The sequence below is a fragment of the Manis javanica genome, chromosome 1 (genome assembly GCF_040802235.1).
Source record: "Manis javanica isolate MJ-LG chromosome 1, MJ_LKY, whole genome shotgun sequence".
Taxonomy (NCBI): domain Eukaryota; kingdom Metazoa; phylum Chordata; class Mammalia; order Pholidota; family Manidae; genus Manis; species Manis javanica.
The window spans coordinates 93,451,175-93,468,639 of NC_133156.1; the positions used below are offsets into that span (position 1 = coordinate 93,451,175).

Consider the following 17,465-nt stretch of genomic DNA (forward strand, 5'->3'; position numbering starts at 1 on the left):
TTAAGCAAAGATTCCTAACATAAAACACAAAAAAGCGCTGTACTGGGTTGTGTAGTGTCTTCCCCTCCAAATTTAAGTTCTTCCAGGAATCCTCAGAATGTGCCGTATTTAGAAATAGGATTGTTACAGTTGAAATGCATTAAGACGAGGTCCTACTAGAGCAGGGTGGGTCCTACTCAGTGTGACTGGTGCCCTTACAGAAGAGAAGAAACAGAGAAAGAGATTTACAGGGAGAATACCACTTACTGAGGGAGGCAGAGACTGAAGTGATTTATCTACCAGCCACGGGAGCCCAAGAATTGTCAGCAACACCAGAAGCTAATGAAAGGCATGGAATAGACTCTCACTAGAAACTTCAGAGAGAGCATGGCCTGGCTGATACCTTGATTTTGGACTTCTGACCTCCAGAATTGTGAGATAATGAACTTCTGTTATTTTAAGCCATCCAGTATATGGTAATTTGTTATGGGAGCCCTAGGAAACTAACACTAGTCATAAAAGAAAAAATTGATAAATTGGGTATCATCCAAATTAAAATCTTTTTGCTGATCAAAAGACATTATTTAGAAAATGAATAGCCAGAGACTAATAAAAATATTCATGATACATTTATTTGACAAAAGCCCATATCCAGAATATGTAAAGGACAACTATGAATCACAAATAAACATACAAACAGCCCAGTTGAAAACAGGGCGAAAAATTTGAACAGACACTTCACAAAAGGTATACAAAAAGCTAAAATGCACACAGAAAGATGCTCAGTATCGCTGGCCATTAGGGAACTGCAAATTAAAACCACCATGAGATATGTTTCCCACCCCCAGAATGGCTAACACATAAAAGATTGACAGTCACAAGTGTGGTGAAGATACGGAGCAAACAAAGCTTTAATGGAGTGGCACTTCCATTTGGAGTATTGAAAGGCAGTTTCTTATAAAGTTATGAATACTTAGCATATGACCCAGCAGCTTCACTCTTTAGGTATTTTACCTAAGATAAATGAAAACATACATCCAGAAAAAGACTTCAGCAAGAATATTTATAGCAGCCTTGTTTGTAATAGCCCCCAAGCTGGAAATAACTCAAATGTCCATCAACAGGACAATGGATTATACAAATTTAGTATGTTCATACAATGTAACAGTACTCAGCAATTAAAAGAAATGAGTTGATACAAACAGAATGGGTGAATCTCAAAAACAATAATTCTAGTAAAAGAAGCCAGTTAAAAAAGATACATACAGCATGATTCCATTTATATGAAAGACAACTTTATGGTGATTGAAAAACTTCCATTTTCCTCCTCTAGGTTGTGGATGCTGTCATAAGAAATAAATACAGAAACTTATAATGGCTCAAACAGCCCCGTCACAAATTGAACTGGACACTAAGGTCTGTTCATTTCATTATATGCAAATTATACCTCAATAAAGAGAGGTAGTAAGAAAGAGATTATGCTATTCTGCAGGAGCAGGGTCAGATGGTGGCTTGGTGTGCTTAGTATCTTTTTTCTTTAGTCCCCCTAAATAGCCCCAAATAAACATGCACTTTAAGATAAAGACATGGCTCTTCTTCTAGGTAAGCAGCTAAGTGACAACTGTTTTTGCTATTCAAACACAACCTTTGTTGAAGGTTCATAACACTCATATCAAAGAGACTGTCAACTTTGAGCCTTTCTTAAGTGGAATTCCAGAGCTGTCACTGTTCTGCTCATTGCTTTATTCTGTAAATAATGTACTACAGGAAGCTATACATGAAACTTTATTTCATACTTTTTAATGACAACACATGGCATAATCACCCATTGCTGGACATTTAGGTTGTTTTCAGTTCTTCAAAATTATATCTGGTGCAAGTACATTGGTAATATAGGAATAAATTCCTAAAAGTGGAAAAGCTATCTCTAAGGGTCTGGTGTATACACATGAAACATTTTGATAGAGTTGCAAATTACTCTCCAAAAATTGAACCTATCTATTCTCCCTTCAATAGTGGATGAGAACACTGACTTTTCCACGTCCTTGCCAGTGCTGAGCATTATCGATCTCTTTTTTTTTTTTGACTTTGCCAACTTGATAGACAAAACAAAACTTTCATTGGCTCTTTTCATGTATATTTCTCTAATTACGAGTTAGGCTAAGCATGTTTTAAAATCCCATTTTTTAACCAGTTTCTACTAAAGAGAAAAGATAATGTGAGGAGGAAAAGAGATAGAGATAGAAATACAGACTTAGCATTCAGGCCATCAGTGAGTATTATGTGCTTGGACAAGCAGATAATGAGTAATCTTCCAAATCTGTCAAAACCAGTGGACAAAATCAGCATCATTTTCACCAGGCTGTTGCATTTGAGTCTCTAATTCTTTAACAGTCTACCGTGTCCTTATCTACTACCTTGGTTGCCAATTTTTGTTACCAACATTATACTGTGTTTATAGAAGGAAAATAATCTAAGAATCCTTATAAAACCCTGATAATCCTAGTTTAACATCTCTGTTTCAATATTGTTGCTTTTTTCATGTCATGATAAATTATAAAATGTAATATATTTCTCCTTCTGAGACAGATGATCAGTGTAGAACTGCTGCTCTTTAGGACATTTTGTATTTCTACTTCTAAAGAAATATATTATTCATTATCTAATAGAGTTAAACAACAAAGGATTACAATAGTAGAGATCACATAGAATAGCCACATTTTGCAGGTATCCTGGAGAAGTGGGTTGGGAAGTGTTGTTATAATTTACCACGAGGTATGTCTAGTCCTCTGATTATCATTTTTGAAATGCTGAGTGTTTTTGCAGTCATCCTGTGCTGATTTCATGGGCTTCATATCTTTTTGCCAATTGTCAGAACAACAGATGCTTTTAGTTATTCTTTAGAGATTTATCATCATGAAATATTAACTGTATATTAGGCTACTATCTTAAATTTCATAGTACTTTCAACTTTTGAAGTGTTTTAATATTTATTTTATGCCACTTTAAAGTTAACTTGAGCTCCTGTCTAAAATTCTGCATGAAGAAGGGACATAGCCTATAGAGTTATGGTTGGTATATCCCTATACATGTGAATCAATTCTAATCACTAAAAAACAAAGTTAGGTACTGAAACCACATGTAACCCTGTGTAAGCCTGGCTTTGTGTGCTCCCACATTTTGCAGTTTTTGAGAAAGGGTCTCAGTATCCTGATTTTTCTGATTACATATATGTGTCCTCATTCATTTTTCAATTCACAAAGCAGAATACTAATTTGTGCTAAACACCATGTGAATTGCTTGGGTGAATGGAGAGCAACCTTTTTTTTTTCTAAAAAAATGTCCAAATCTTTGAGAAAATAATGTTCTTTTTGGGAAATGTATTTTAAAATACTACCATGGAATACTTGGTGAAACATTTTATATAGCTTTATTTTGGGGGATAAATAGTACTGAGGTGAAAGTGGCTGTTGGGTTTATTGTCTTAGAGACTCACGTTGTGCTAGAATTATGATAAGTCTTCCATGAAAGCCTTATCTTTCACAGTTCTCGGATCTGAAGTAAACTGGATAGGATGTAAATGATAGGAAATTGTAGGCAGAAAATAATTTTAATTATAAAAGAAAAATATATTGTGTAACTACAAAAGAATGAGACTTATTTTTCAAAATCCACATTTCCAAACAAACCTCATTACATTACACCTTGTACATACTCCACTTCCTGCTTAGTGCTCGAGCCTCATCTTATACCACTCTCCTCTTACTCCACAGCTCCAGGCACACAGGCCTCCTTCCTGTTCTAGAATGTCTCAGAGCCTGTGCACTTATGTTCATGTGTGAGGTCTTGAGTCAATGGTCATTGGTCTCAGAAAGGCTATTCTCCAACCATTCTCTAGCAACCTATTTATTTCTTTCAGGCACACATCACTCTCTGAATTATCTCATTTATTCATTTACTTGCTTACTGTCTGCCTCATCCACTAGAAGGCAAGGCCTATATGGAAAGGGCCCTTGTTCTCAGCTTACCTCCAGGGCACTGAGCCTCACTAACGTTTGTGGTTTAGCATACATGCTATTGGATATAATTTTGGATTTTCCTTCCTAATGATGGAGCTGACATCTACTTTTTTTTCAATTAAGGTATCATTGATGTACAGTCTTACAAAGGTTTCACGTGAAAACATTGTGGTTTCAATATTGCCCCATATTATCAAGTCCCCACTACCCCCAAACCCCATTGCAGTCCTTGTCTATCAATGTAGTAAGAAACTTTCAGTCAATACTTGCCTTCTCCATATTGCACTGCGTTCCCTGTGACTTACCTATATTGTGATTGCTAATTATAATGCCCCTTAATCCCATTCTCCTTCCTTCCCCACCAATCCTCACCAAACCCTTCCCTTTGGTAACCACTAGTCCCTTTCTTGGAGTCTGTGAGTCTCCTGCTGTTTTGTTCCTTCAGTTTTGCTTTGTTGTTATACTCCACAAATGAGTGAAATCATTTGGTACTTGTCTTTTTCTGCCTGGCTTATTTCACTGAGCATAATACCCTCTAGCTCCATCTATGTTGTTGCAAATGGTAGGATTTTTCTTTTTATGACTGAATAATATTCCATTGTATATATGTACATCTATTATCCATCTAGTGATAGACACTTAGGTTCCTTCCATATCTTGGCTATTGCAAATAGTGCTGTGATAAACATAGGGGTGCATATGTCTTTTTGATCAGGGATCTTGTTTTCTTCAGGTGAATTCCTAGAAATGGAATTACTGGGTTGAATGGTACTTCTATTTCAAGTTTTTTGAGGAAATTCCATATTACTTTCCACAATGGTTGAACTAATTTACATTCCTACCAACAGTGTAGCAGGGTTTCCCTTTCTTCTCATCCTCACCAGCATTTGTTGTTTCTTGGCTGACATCTACTTTTAATTCACCTGTTTAAAAACAAGTAAAGAATTCCCCAAAGGACTTTTTCTTGCCAGACTTATAGCCTAAATGGAATCAAATAAGGGAAATTTAATTACTCTAAGTATTACTTAGTTTCATTTATGAGTTTAGTACACAACACTATTCCACAAAGATTCAAATTTTGATATAACCTAATTTTATCCTCTCTTGTACTATTTAATTTTTTACAAATATTTGTTGGCTTAAAAAGGATATAATGTTATTAAGGTTTCCTGGCTAATTCATTTTGTATTAGTATACATATTGACACTCAATTGATTTTACTTTGCAGCTACTTGAATTTTTTTCCCATTTCTTAGGGTCTCTTTAAATCTAAGTTTTCATTTTTTCTTTTTTATGCTATAACTTCTAAATGTTGAAAGAAACCAACTCATTTGTCCTATAGAATTTCCCAGATTTTAGATTTCTCTGCCCCCCATATAGATATGATAGATCTACAGGCTTGATTAGAATCAAGTTTTTAACTGTTGTTTTGGTCTAGAATCCTTCATAGGTAGTGCCATTTATTCTTATTGTACTATGCCAAGAGAACTTAATATTTGGTTGTCACAATTTTAGTGGTGTCAAGATTATCAGTGGACTTAGGTGTTGTCAGCCTGATCCATCCATTATAAAATTCCCCATTAGCCTTTTCCCTAGCAATTTAGGACTGATTTAAACATAGAGGATATAGGTGGAGAGGTGTGAACTGCATTTTTTTTGTCATTTGCAGTCCAGATATCTAACACAGATTGGTCCATTCTTCTACCTTTGTCCTGCACTGAAACGTTGGATTATGAAAACAAAACAAAATTATTTTAAATCATGCTGGCATTTATGAGGACAATCTCTATCATTCCTTTTTTATGCTTTGAATCTTGGCAACTCTCTTGAATAAAAGAACTAAAGATACAAAAATAGTTGTTTCTTTCCCACCAAAGGAGAAAGCATCTTAAAATGGAATTTGAATTTCACACTCAGTTTTCTATCCCTAGCAAAAGTTACCAGCTACCTTGGAGTAAGTGCTATTAATAGTACTAAGTCACTTTTCATTCTAGAGCTACCCATGACCCTTTCACGGGTTATGCACTTTCCATTGTTGGCAATTACTTACTTCTAAAAAGTGAAAACAGAGCTAGATTATCAAAGAAGTGGGTGAGCGGGAGATCGGATAGGAATTTTGGACTCATTTAAAAATATTAGATTAGATGGAGAAGTGTGAAAAAAACAATGAGGTCTAGTTCTTTGCATATTTATTACTGTTCTAATTTACAGAGTTGAGAAATATTCAAATAACTTTTTAAAAAGAGAATCACCGAGAGAATCACCAATAAAATGTTTTACACAACAGTGTCTAAAGTATGATCTAAATTGTAAAATAGTAAGAATGACCAAGCCACTCCCTGTAGGGAAAAGAGTAGTGAATTGGGGCGTCTGAGAGCCCTAGTTCTATCCATTTACTTTACAAAATTTTGAAGACCTAATATGTGCTAGATGCTGGAGATTCCAAGGTAAATTCCAAACACTTGCTATGAGGAAGAGGTTCTGTCTTATCTTGAATCTTCTTCCTACTTGTCAGGTGTGGCTCTCTTGGCTTTGTTTTGAATTCGTTTGAATTTAACTTTCAAATAGATTGAGACACATCAAATGTATAAAAATCTAGTATTAAAAAATAATAATTGGCTACTTTTGGAGCTTAATAGGCACCACATAATAGTGATAATAAAAGTGATATAAAAGTTGATAAAGGGGAAAAATAAAAGCATTTATCCTGCCTTCCTACAGAATCTGTATTTCAGGATAACAGAAGAGTTGATGAGGGAAAAGTACAAATACAAAATACATCAATTAGATTAATTGATCTAAAAACTTCTGATAAACATGTTTGTTTGCCGACTTCGGGGAACACTTGGGGAGGGGGTGTCAAAGGGATTAGGAAGAAAGGCAGCACTTGGTGGACTGCAAAAACACTCTTCGGGTCTCAGGTAACATTCTGGCTTCAGAATGAGAAGGGAATGAGAGCCTTGGCTGGGGTAGTGCAGTAGCTGACCTTTCTTGCCGGGTCTGCGTCCCACCAGCAGGAGATGCACTGCGGTTCACGAGACCCGTCTCCTTCGCTGCCCAAGGCGTTAGGTGAGCACTGCCTGCGGTCGGCCTGCGGCCCCGCGGCCTTTCTAGCCTTCGCGCTTATAGCCCCGATATCCTGTCTGCCCAACGAGAGAATCGGTATGACAGAGAGATTTCCACTACACACCCTTTCATACTTTTGAGACATTTTTTGAACCATGTAAATATATTATCTAGTCCAAAAGTCTGTAGAAAACGTGGGAAATAAGGAGAAGTATAAATAAGAAGATAGAAGTTTCGTGAAATCCTACTTATATTAGGATTTTAGTGTGATCACTTATAACACCACTAGCGTCCAAACTGCAAGCCGCAGCGAGGAACGCCAAAGGCCTTCCGCGCACCCGGGGCTCGCGGGCGCGCGCCAGCCACTTCCAGCACTGCGCTGGGGGCGGGGCCACGCAGCGCGCGGCTCGGACGCGAGACGCGTGGCTCCCCCTGTCGGCGGCGTGCGGGGCCGCCTTTCCGACGGCTGGCCTCCGCGGGGCCTTTGGGCCTTCGGTCCGCGGTGTGAGCGAGGCCCGGCCCTCGTCACAAATTTTATTTTTAACCAACAGTTTTCCCTGGCCCTCGGGGTGTTCTCTTCTTGCGGAAAGGGGGTTAGTTAGAGAACGAGGAAAAGTCACATTATCCGAGTGTGAGGCCAAGATGGAGGAAGGGGCCCAGGCCCCCGACTGGGACAGTGATGAAACGGTGATTGAGGGGTCGGTGACAGAGAGCGACTTGGACGACGAGGAGCTGCCCCGGAGAAGGTGACCCCATTGGGCTGGGCCGTGGAGAAAGCGCTGTTAGGCCTGGGCTTTGGCTATAGAGTGGCCCTCTGAGATTTGAACAGAGATTGTTACCAGCTGAGCCTATCTTTACGGTCAGGATTAGAGCCTTGCGGGGCAGCAAGGCCTGAGCTAAGAATTTGTAAATAAACAAGACCTAAGGGCTCCCTAGCCCCCAAATTTGGACAAAATGAGCTTTACAGTAGGGGCTTTATGGCATTTTAAAAAAGCCTTTCCTCTTAGCTTGGGGCTGTAAATACACAGGCAAAAAAGTGTTGTGTCTAAATTCAAATTCATTCTGTTTTCAAGCAGCTTGTAGCTCAGGTTTAGGAGACGGTTAGCTTCATTTCCCTCATGAAAAGATTGTGTGATGGGGAAACTGGTTACTGCCAGACTAGAAACATAGTTTTCTAAGAATAAAAAAAAAAGATGGTAGTTCAGTTCATCAAAACCTTCTTTAACATATCTAGTTCTCTGTGCTAGATACAGGGAAAAAATAGATGAGTCCAATGCCTTTGAGAAACCTACACGCCAGGAAAGACACATAAACAGATAATTTCAATAAAATGTGGGAAGTCCAGGGATGAAAGAAGTCCAGAGGGACTCTTACCTTAACCTAGGTGGTAGTCAGTTTGCTAAGGTCAACTTCTAAATAGGGAGGATTGAAGGTGTAGGAATTACCAGATGAAGACAACCAGGTATTCTAGGCCAAGGGAACTGCATGGGTAAAGGTGTAGCAATGGGACACAGCATTGCTATGTGTATTGGACTTACACGGACAGTTAAGTCTTAGTAAGTGTTAAATGAAACATGAGCCTGAAGAGGAAGGCAGGGTGAGGTCATGCATATCCTGCTTTGTGTCCTGGTAGGGTGTTTATAAGATGTTAAGGGGAGGAGCAGCACAGTAAGATTTTCATTCAATCTGGCATGCGCCAGTCTAGGGGCTTTTCAAATTTCATTGTATTTTGTTTACAAAGCCTTTCAGAATTCTGTTAAAATGTGGATCCCAATTCAGGAGTTCTACAGTGGGGTCTGAGATTCTACATTCTAACAAGCTTCCAGGTTAAAGCTGGTACTGTTAGAGCAAGTATCATCTTTTGCAAAGCAAGTCAACCAAGGTTACCTTTGTGATCAATATAGTAACAGATTGGGATGATGAGAGCTCAACCAAGAAGAAACAGTGGGAATGGAGGAAAAGGGCAAATTTGAGAAATCTTTAGAAAGTAAATTTTTTATGAAATGGTGGTTGATTAGATACAGAAAATGAGAGAAGGACAGCAGTAAAGGACAGGTTTCTGGCTCATTTATATATACATACCCTAATATGTGTTCTTTGTTGGTGTACAGGGAGCATTTTGACTAATACTAAATGGAATCTTTCTTAAAACTACCACCACAATGAAGATCCAGACAGTTCCATCCCTCCCATTGTAGTCAAGCCCCATCCCCCATTTAAATCACTATTCCCTTATATGTAGTATATCATCTTTTCTGTATGTCTTCGTCCCCCTCCCCCCATCTTTGGTTTTCAGTACTTTGATTTTGATGTGTCTGAGTATGATTTTCTTTGTGTTTTTCCTGTTTTAAGTTCACTGAGATTCTTGAATTTGTAAATTTGTGTCTTTCACCCAACTTGGGAAGTTTTCTGATTTCTTCATACAATCTTTTTTGTACCAGACTTTTTCTCCTACCCTTCTGGGACTTTAAAAGACATGAAATAGCAGATCTTTTGATAGTGGCTGCCAGATTACTGAGGCTCTATTAATATTTAAAACTTTTTTTTATTCTCAGTTATTCAAACTGTATAGTTTCTATTGCTCTGTCTTCAGATTTTACTCTTTCCTTTGTCATCTCCATTCTGTTTTTGAGCCCATCCCGTTAACTTTTTATTTCATATAATTATTTCTTCTAAAATTTCCATCTGATTTTCTTTTATAGATTTTATTTCTCTGCTGAGAATGTCAATCAATGTTTTCATCCATTTATGAGGATTCACCTTATCTCATAGAAAATGATTATAATAGCTGCTTTAAAGTCTTAGTTTTGTAATTCTAACGTGTGTGAGGGGTGTATGTGGTATGTGTTAATTAAATTTTCTCTCAAGAATTAGTCAGATTTTTCTGTCCTTAGCATGTTGAGTAATTCTGGATTATATCCTGTATATTTTGAATATGTTCTGGACTCTTAGTTCTGTTAAAATTCTCTGGAGGGTGTTGATTTTTGTTTGTTTTGATAGGTAGTCAACCTGATCAGGTTCTGACTACACATTGTCTTTTGCCTTCTGTAGATGATGGTTACATCTGTTCAAATTTTAGAGCCTTTACTATGCTGTTTGAGTCTGTTTGACTCATGTACCACTCAGGGGTTAATCTTGAAGTTGGGAAGTATTTAATATCATATTCAGCCTTTTTTATGCTTCTTTGAATCTGTTGTGCATGTGGACAATTCAGGAAGAGTTGAACCCGGGACTTATGTTGGATCATACAGAGAATTAGGTGATTCCCCTTTCCTGCTTTCTTTTTTTCTAAGATTCTCATTCACCCTTCCTTCCCTGTAACCACATGCTGGTTCATCTGACCAGAAAGAGGTTTCCCTCAGAGAGTTAGCCTTCTCTCTGTAGAGCAGTTCCCTGCCAATGGGGTTCCTTTCACTGTAAAATGTTAAGGGAGAGAAGAAAATAAAAGAGATTCTCTCCATACTCTTCAGAGTATGGTTCCTCTAGCTAGAGAAGAATGTGTATCCTGTTGCCTTTGGGTGGAGTGTTCTTTAGATGTCTGTTAGGTCCATCTGTTGTAATGGGTTGTTCAGTGCCTCTGTCTGCTTACTAATTTTCTGTCTGGTTGGTTTATCTTTTGGAGTGTGTGGTGTGTTAAAGTCTCTTAAAATGAATGCATTGCATTCTGTTTCTCCCTTTAATTCTGTTAGTATGTGTTGCACATATTTGGGTGCTCCTATGGTCGTTTGGGTGCATAGATATTTATAATGGTTATATCCTCTTGTTGGACTGACCCCTTTATTATTACATAATACCCTACTTTGTCTCTTGTTACTTTCTTTGTTTTGAAGTCTATTTTGTCTGATAAAAGTATTGCAACTCCTGCTTTTTTCTCCCTATTGTTTGCATGAAATATCTTTTTCTATCCCTTCACTTCTAGTCTGTCTATGTCTTTGGGTTTGAAGTGAGTCTCTTGTAGGCAGCATATAGATGGGTCTTGCTTTTTAATCCATTCTGTAACTTTGTGTCTTTTGATTGGTGCATTCAGTCCATTTACATTTAGGGTGATTATTGATAGATACGTTCTTATTGCCGTTGCAGGCTTTGGCTTTGTGGTTACCAAAGGTTCAAGGGCAGCTTCTTTACTACCTAACAGTCTAACTTAACTTGCTTATTATGCTGTTATAAACACAATCTGAAGATTCCTCTTTTCCCCACTTCTTTTTAATCCTCCTCTACTCTTTATATGTTAGGTGTCATATCTATACTCTTTTTGTATTCCTTGTACTGACTTTGTGGGTAGCTGATTTAATTTTGCATTTGGTTAGTGATTAATTGATCTGCTTCCTTTAGTGTGGTTTTATTTACTCTGGTGACAACTATTTAGCTTTAGGAGCACTTCCATCTAGAGCAGTTCCTTTAAAATACACTGTAGATAGATGGTCTGTAGGAGGTAAATTCCCTCAACTTTTGCTTATCTTGGAATTGTTTAGTCCCGCCTTCAAATTTAAATAATAATCTTGCTGGGTAGAGTGTTCTTCCTTTGAGGCCCTTCTGTTTCATTGCATTGAATCTATCATGCCACTCCCTCCGACCTGTAAGGTTTCTGCTGAGAAGTCTGCTGATAGCCTGATGGGTTTTCCTTTGTATGTGATCTTTTTTCTCTCTGGCTGCTTTTAATATTATGTCCTTGTCCTTGTTCTTTGCCATTTTAATTATCTTATGTCTTGGGGTTTTCTTCCTTGGGTCCCTTGTGTTGAGATGTCTGTGCATATCCATGTCCTGAGAGACTATTTCCTTCCTCATATTGTGGAAGTTTTCAGTAATTATTTCTTAAAAGACACTTTCTATCCCTTTTTATTTCTCTTCTTTTTCTGGTACCCCTATAATATGAATATTGTTCCATTTGGATTAGTCACACAGTTCTCTTTATATTCTTTCATTCCTAGAGATCCTTTTTTCTCTCTGTGCCTCAGCCTCTTTGTATTTCTGTTCTCTAATTTATATTCCATTTACTATCTCCTCCACCTCATGTAATCTGCTTTTAAATCCCTCCATTGTATGTTTCATTTCAGCCACTGTATTTTTCAAAGTGTCTATCTCTCTCTTGAATTCATCCCTTAGAACTTGAATATTTACCTCCATTAGCATGCTTATAACTTATTTTGAATTCTTTTTTCAGGAAGATTGGTGATTTCAGTTTCACTGAGCCCTCTTTCTGGTGTTTGAGGGATTTTGGATTGGACAAGGTTCTTCTGCCTTTCATAATCATATTGAATAATGAAAAATATTAGCTTCAGGTAGGCAGCACCCTTTAGTGCCCAGAAGCTCTGCTCTTTTGAGCTGCCTAGCACCTGGAGTGGTGGTGAGTGGTGCCAGTGCCTGCCCTATGGAGAGAGCGCTTTCCTGCTTCCTGGCCTCAGTGCCTGCCTCTGCTGTCAGGGCCAGTGAGCCACACCTAGGAAATAGCCTGTGCATTAAGCCCCTGTAGCTGTCATAGGCAGGGCTGCTCTCTGGCTGGCCTGGCGCGATGGCGGGGTCGCTGGCCTGTTGGGAGGCAGAACTCTTAACTGCTTCCTGGCCACAGTACCTGTCTCCACTGTCAGGGCTAGTGTGTGCAGAGAGCAGGCTCTGTGTTAAGCCCCTGTAGTTGCCGTAGGTGGGGCTGCCCTCTGGCTGGCCTGGAGTGATGGCAGGGGCATCAGGTTTGCATGCAGGTGCCGACTGGGAGGAAGGAGCAGCAGGCTGTTTATGGTGGGTGGGCCTCACGGCTGTGTTGCCAGCCAGGGGAATGGAGCACCTGAAGCTCCTGAAAGTTCTCAACCAGCTGGCATGAGTGTGCTGGAACTATTTTGTCCACCTGTTCCTTCTCTTGAACAGCAAGCTCTGTGTAATCCTTGCCCTTTAGCAGCCCTCTCAATGTTGGGAAGTCTTTCAGAGCACCCACCTTTCTTTTTTCCTAGAGTGGCTGGTTGTTGGAATCTGTTCTCCATGAGTGGCTAGAATCTCAGTCTCTCCCTGTCTTGTACCTGACTTGCTTTTTATCCCCTCTAATCTCCAGAGCACCATGCAAAGTGGGTTTGTGCTCTCTGAGTAGATCTCCAGGGCTGGGTATTTAGTAGTCCTGCACTTCTACCTGCTACCCACTCTGTTTCTCTTCTTCCCACCAGTGAGCTGGGTTGGGGGGAGGGCCCTGGGCCTGCCGGGTTGTGGCTTTGTTACTTTACCATTCTCAGTGAGATGTACTCTTTTCCCAGATGTAGCTGACTGGTGCAATCTTATTTCTGGTCTCTCTTTTAGGATTAGTTGTATTTGCTCTATTTTTGCATTGTATGTGGTTTTGGGAGGAGATTTTTGCCTCACTTCTCATGCCTCCATCTCCCCCACCTCAGGTTTTTTTTGAAAGTCAGCTTTTATTTTTCTTAGTAAACTGTTCTACATTATGTATGTAAGATTATATATATGATGTATATTTTTGGGAATGGAGAACATAGTTCTATAAATTTTCTTACTAAAAGGTTTAACTTCCATGCACATATTTTAATAAGCTTTTAAAACTGTAAGAATCCACACAATGGTGTACTGTGAATATTAATGAGAAGAAATGAGAAGTGTCTCTGTCTTGTATGATAATCAATCTACTGGATATGTTGTTAAATAAAAAATACGGTAGAGAAGTGTTTATAAAATGCTCCTGATTATCTAAGAAGGACTAAGAGAATGATTTGGAAATACTGTTTGTATTTTCAAAAACACACTGAAAGGATAAACCATACAATTAAAAAAATGGGGAGGGAAAGAACAGGTGGGTGAAAGGATAGGTATAGTACGAGGCTTCTCTATGTCTTATTTAGTACATTTGCCTTTGGAACAATGCAAATGGCTTACATAATTATTAAAAAATTAAATGAACATTAAAAAAATTCTCAAAAGCAAGATTAAACAAGTGAACCTAATTATGTACAGGCATACTTCATTTTATTTTAGTTCACTTCATTGTACTTTGCAGATACTGTGTTTTTCACAAATTGAAGGTTTGTGGCAACCCTGCATTGGACAAGTCTGTCAGCACCATTTTCCCAGCCTCATCCTCTTACTTCATGTTTGTGTGTCACATTTTGATAATTCTCACAGTTTCAGACTTTTTCATTATTGTATTTGTTATGGTGATCTGTGATCAGTGATTGTGTCTTGTTGAAAGCTCAGGTGATAGTTAATTTTTTTAGCAATAAAGTATTTTTTAGTTAAGGCATGTACTTTTTTTTAGACATGAGAGTATTGCACACTTAATTGACTACAGTATAGTGTAAATGTAACTTTTATATACACTGGGAAAACAAAATTCATTTGACTCATTTTATTCTGATACTTGCTTTATTGTGGTTGTCTGGAATTGAATTCACAGTATCTCTGAGGTCTGCCTATATTCATTTGGTAGCATAATTATACAAAAAGGAATTATTTTAAGGGCCTTTAAAACATTAAATTTAGATATACATGCCAAACAAGATTTACCTTAAGGATATAAGGAATTACAAAGTAATTTTTTTCACTTATCCTATTATTAATGATAACAATAGTATTGTGGACTCTAAATACTATGTCCTATTCAAAGGAACCAAGGCTCCATGAGAAGTGACCAACCAGTTCCAGGTCTGAAAGAGGAAAGACATAAAATTAGCTTAAAAAGTCTTATCCTGGGAAGCTAGCGAAGACTAACGATATATTAGTTTGCTCAGGCTGCCCTGAAAATACTACTGACAGGGTGGCTTAATCAACAAATTAATTTTATCACAGTTCTAGAGGTTGGAAGTTCAAGATTAGGGTGCAGACAGGTTTGCTTTCCCCAGAGGACTCTCTTTAACTTGCAGATGGTCACCTTCCACCGGTGCCCTCATGCAGTCTTTGTGTGTATTCATCTCTCTCTCTCATATAGACACTTCATCCCCCTTTCTCCTCAGCCTTTGGAAACCACCGTTCTACTTTCTGTCTCTGAATCCGACTGCTCTAGGTACCTCATATAAATGAAATTATACATTTGTCCTTTTGTCTCAGACATATTTCACTTAGTATAATGTCTTTAAGATCTAGCATGGATCAGTATTTCCTTCCTTTTTAAGGCTGAATAATATTCCATTGTATGTATGTACCACATTTTGCTTATCCATTCATCCATTGATGGACACTTGGGTTGCTTCCAACTTTGGACTATTATGAATAATGCTTCTATGATCATGGGTATATGATACCTGTTCAAATCCCTGCTTCCAGTTAATTTGTGTGCATGCCCATAAATGTAATTACCAGATTAAATGGTAGTTCTATGTTTCATTTTTTGAGGAACCACCATACTGTTTTGCATAATGGCTGTGCCATTTTACATTCCCACTAGCGATGCACACGAGTTCTCATTTCTCCATATCCTTGTCAACACTTATTTTCTCTTTTGTTTTTTGTTTCATGATCTTTATTTGTTTCATTTTTTTATCATAACCATCCTAATGAATGTGCAGTGGTATGTTACTGTGGTTTTGATTTGCATTTCCCCAATGTTTAGCAGTGTTGAGCATCTTTTCATGTGCTTACTGGCCTTTTGTATATCCTCTTTGGAGAAATTCAAGTCCTTTCAATTCTATTCAAGGCCTTTGCCCTTTGAATTCTGTAAAGGTATTTTTAAACAGAAAAGATGAACACCTAAGTCTGTTTCATAGAATACCCACTGTGGTGTATCATTGGTATTTCTTAGTTTTGTATCCCACACTAGATTTGAAGCTTCTTGAAAGTGAGGACCGTGTGTTCTCTATGTTACCTCAGTGATGCCTAATTCATAGTAAGATGTGAATCCAAAAATTGAGGAATTCTATTATTGTATATTCTGAAAGTATACACTTATATTTAACCCTGGGATTTCAATCTCAAATTCTCTGTGGTTTAGACAAATGTAAAGGAAACCTACCAGCACTGGTCCCTCAAATGATCTTATTTTATCTCTGTTCAGCAACTGTATTGATATTTGTGTGTTATTCCCAAATATCCCAAATTAACAGAGTATTTGTAAAAATGAACATGACCATATGAACAAGTCTTTATTTTTCATCTTGATAAGTTTTTTTAATTAAGGGGTATATTTCTGAGAAAAATACTTTGATGTAGAAATATTAATAGTGGTGTAGCTAAGAATTTTAGCAAGTTTAAGCATAGTAAAAAATGATGGTTAAATTGTTAGTCTTTGTTTGGGAAGAATGATAACAGCCTGTACCTTCTTTTTTGAAATGTGATAACAGTCTATACCTTTTTTTTTTTTTTTTTTGTTATTTGAAGGTTGCTCTTCGGTCAAGACCCATCTCTTGGATCTGAGTTCAGTCTCCATCCTGGTTTAAATGGAATGTACAAAGGTGAGAAATAATTCTTTTCACTAAGTAGCCCCTTTAATTTCCCAAGAATTATTCTATTAACTTCTCCTTCTATATTTAGTCTTGTTCTTTATCTTTAGAGAGACTTAGTTTCTTATAGGCATCTGTATTAAACCCTAAGATCTATTACTATAAGGACAGAAGTGAGGCTTGTAACTTCTGGAGGATGTTTATGACTCCCTGAGAAGGCCTCAGAGATATGGAAGTGGCACCTAGATAGCTCTTCTCTCCCAGATCTCCAGGTTACCGCTGGAACTTGCCTATTTGTAAAAGTAAATAGTACTTTTTAATAACCAGTCCAATTCTTTCAGACTAAAATTAAGGTGTAAATATCCTTGGTGTATATATATTTTTAAAAAGTGCCTTTCACCTGTTCTCCAACCTTCCTGAGTCCACTTCTAGGTCAATTTAAATGCTTCTAGAAAAATCTACACTTACCATCACTGTTAAAAAAGATCAATGCTGCAGTAGCTTTTATTTATTTATTTATATTTTTTATTAAGGTATTGCTGATATACACTCTTATTGCAGTAGCTTTTTAAATGGCAGATTATTTCCTTTTATGACTTCTTTCTATGAGCCATATTTTACTTTAGCAGATGTCTGGAAACAGGTGTAGAATAGAAGAAAAATTTTCTAAACACCACAAAGATCTTTTATGTACAAGTTCACAAAGTCTTTTCACTGTTCATCATCTCACCTGATACCCCAGCAGCAGGTTACAGTTTCATCTTGTAGCAGTTTTTCCTACATAAAAGTTAAAGGGTCAGTGTGTAATATTGGTCACTAAAATGTGATCTTATGATTATATAAAGTGCTGCAAGAAAGAAGTTAGAGGCCTGTTTTAATATTCCAACCACATTTTTTCCTTTCCTTTTCCAAATGGATAGACCTTTATTGTTTTTGCTATTAAAAGTATATAATATTTTTAAAATTAGAAAGTGAAAGGTCCCACCTCTACTTTTCCATGTAATTCTACTCCCAATAATTGTCAGTATTTATTTGTATA

The 17,465-nt window shown here is 37.6% G+C and overlaps 1 protein-coding gene across 1 annotated transcript in view; it reads left to right on the forward strand.

Annotated features, from left to right (window-relative positions):
- Positions 1 to 7,520: 7,520 nt before the first annotated feature.
- The window catches only part of ANKRD31 (ankyrin repeat domain 31), a 173,190-nt gene continuing 163,245 nt past the window's right edge, over positions 7,521 to 17,465 (forward strand). Inside the window, exons 1-2 of the mRNA XM_037000313.2 lie at positions 7,521 to 7,810; positions 16,365 to 16,438. Coding sequence (XP_036856208.2) covers positions 7,707 to 7,810; positions 16,365 to 16,438 — 178 coding nt within the window. The 5' untranslated portion in view covers positions 7,521 to 7,706. The remainder of the gene's footprint in view (positions 7,811 to 16,364; positions 16,439 to 17,465) is intronic.